General features: G+C 44.1%; 1 protein-coding gene across 1 annotated transcript in view; it reads right to left on the reverse strand.

Annotated features, from left to right (window-relative positions):
• Positions 1 to 470: 470 nt before the first annotated feature.
• PUS7 (pseudouridine synthase 7) overlaps positions 471 to 2,332 on the reverse strand; it is a 20,872-nt gene continuing 19,010 nt past the window's right edge. Inside the window, exons 14-15 of the mRNA XM_015813660.2 lie at positions 1,337 to 1,428; positions 471 to 1,239 (exon numbers count right to left, since the gene is read on the reverse strand). Of these exons, the coding sequence (XP_015669146.1) occupies positions 1,103 to 1,239; positions 1,337 to 1,428 (229 nt within the window). The 3' untranslated portion in view covers positions 471 to 1,102. The remainder of the gene's footprint in view (positions 1,240 to 1,336; positions 1,429 to 2,332) is intronic.

Here is a 2,332-nt window from a genome sequence, read left to right on the forward strand (position 1 = left end):
AGAAATAAAATAGTCAAGGCCATGGTTTTCCCAGTTGCAATGTATGGATGTGAAAGTTGGACCATAAGAAAGGCTGAGCGCCAAAGAACTCTGGTGCTGGAGAAGACTCCTGTGAGTCCCCTGGACTGCAAGGCGATCAAACCGGTCAGTCCTGGAGGAGATCAACCCTGACTGCTCCTTAGAAGGCCAGATCCTGAAGTTGAAACTCAAGGACTTTGGCCACCTAATGAGAAGGAAGGACTCCCTGGAGAAGAGCCTGATGCTGGGAAAGATGGAGGACAAGAGAAGAAGGGGACGACAGAGAAGGAGGGGGCTGGATGGAGTCACTGAAGCAGGAGGCGTGAGCTTCAATGGACTCCAGATGATGGTAGAGGACAGGAAGGCCTGGAGGAACGTTGTCCATGGGGTCGTGATGGGTCGAACACGACTTCGCAACTAACAACAAGAAGAAATAAAATGCAGACACACTAAATTCAGAACGGGTATTTAATCCTGTTAAGTCAGGGTGCAGGTATTTCCCAGTTCATCTGTTGCCAGCAACAGACAAACCATAAAATGTTTGTTGACATAACTACTTCTGTTATTGGCTATTGGCGTCTTTCCAAGTTTGCATCTTATGAAAAAAAACAGATATTTAATAATGCCAGAAATCAAATCAAAGCAGCTGGAAAAGAGGTGAACATTTGGCCAACAGTAAAAGCAGGCTCTATCAGCATTCTTAAGGCTAAACAAAATCTGTTCATTGGATACAGGCATGTATTCAATGGTAACGTTATGACGTTTAATATTCCTGAACTGCAGAATTAAACATATTTGCAGTTTTAATCTGTATCGTGTTCAAGAAGACCTGTGTCCTTCCATAAGAGAATGCAACGTTTCCGAGCTAACGAAGCCAATCAGTGGTTTGAATTCTGCTGTAGGGAGCACCATATTTTGTTTCAAACTGTTTAAAAAACAAAATTAAAATTGGACCGCCCAGCCGAAATAACGTCTTTCCAACTAATACAAAAATACATCTCGATTAGAAATTATGTGGGTAAGATAAAATGAGTCAAGGAGAAACAGACTGCATGTTGAAACCTCATCCAGTCCCTGAAAAGCATTAGCGAGGCCAGGTTGTGTTTAACTGTGATTGACTTTTGATGCTGGTGTCCAATTTGAGCACTTCTCGGATCGCCATTGTGGCATAAGCGGATGGCGGGAGGGAGAACTCCATCTTCAGAGCCTTGTATTTGCCTGCTGGCGTAAGTAAATCAAACATTAATGATCAGCACCAGTTCTAAAACTCTCCCTGCCCCTGAACAGGATCCCATGCTGGATTAATTCGAATATTTACCTCTTGCGAGGGCAGGAGGTAGTTTTCCTTCCAGCTTATCCAAGTCCGTAGTAAATAACGGGATTTTAGGATCATCGTATTCGATCAGTTCCCTTTTATAAAAAGACAAGGAGATTTTAAATGTGAGCAATGGAGAAAAACTCGCATTTAAGTTAGAGTAGTCCTCGGCTGATGACCACGGTTGAGCACAACGTTTATTTTTGCTAAGTGAGACAGATGTTAAGTGAGATTTGCCCTCATTTTACAACCTTTGTTATCACCGTCGTTAAATGAATCACCGCAGTTAAGCTGTTAAGTGAATCTGGCTTTCCCCATCGACTTTGCTTGTCAGAAGGTTGCAAAAGGAGATCAAATGACCCCAGGACACTACAAACTGTCATAAATATGTTTCTAAGTGTGCGAATTTTGATCATATGGCCCTGGAGATACGGCAATGATCGTAAATGTGAAAAACAGTCATAAGTCCCTTTTTCCGGTGCTGTGGTAACTTCAGTCACTAAATTGAACTGTTGTAAATCGAGGACTATCTGTACAGGGTAGCAGGAAAGAGAGAGAATTAACAGGACTTAGACTTGGGACTTTAGTGGGAAAATTTAAGGACACTTTCCCACCAAATGATTTAACTCAAGTGTTTGCATATGCCTAGCCCAGGGGTAGGCAACCTTGGCTCTTTTATGACTTGTGGACTTCAACTCCCAGAATTCCTCAGCCAGCATGGGGGAACTATGGCCCCTTCATGACTTGTGGACTTCAACTCCCAGAATTCCTCAGCCAGCATGGGGGAACTATGGCTCCTTCATGACTTGGGGACTTCAACTCCCAGAATTCCTCAGCCAGCATGGGGGAACTATGGCCCCTTCATGACTTGGGGACTTCAACTCCCAGAATTCCTCAGCCAGCATGGGGGAACTATGGCCCCTTCATGACTTGGGGACTTCAACTCCCAGAATTCCTCAGCCAGCATGGGGGAACTATGGCTCCTTCATGACTTGGGGA

This window comes from Protobothrops mucrosquamatus, unplaced genomic scaffold (genome assembly GCF_001527695.2).
Source record: "Protobothrops mucrosquamatus isolate PMUCROS unplaced genomic scaffold, P.Mucros_1.0 scaffold_70, whole genome shotgun sequence".
NCBI classification, from domain to species: domain Eukaryota; kingdom Metazoa; phylum Chordata; class Lepidosauria; order Squamata; family Viperidae; genus Protobothrops; species Protobothrops mucrosquamatus.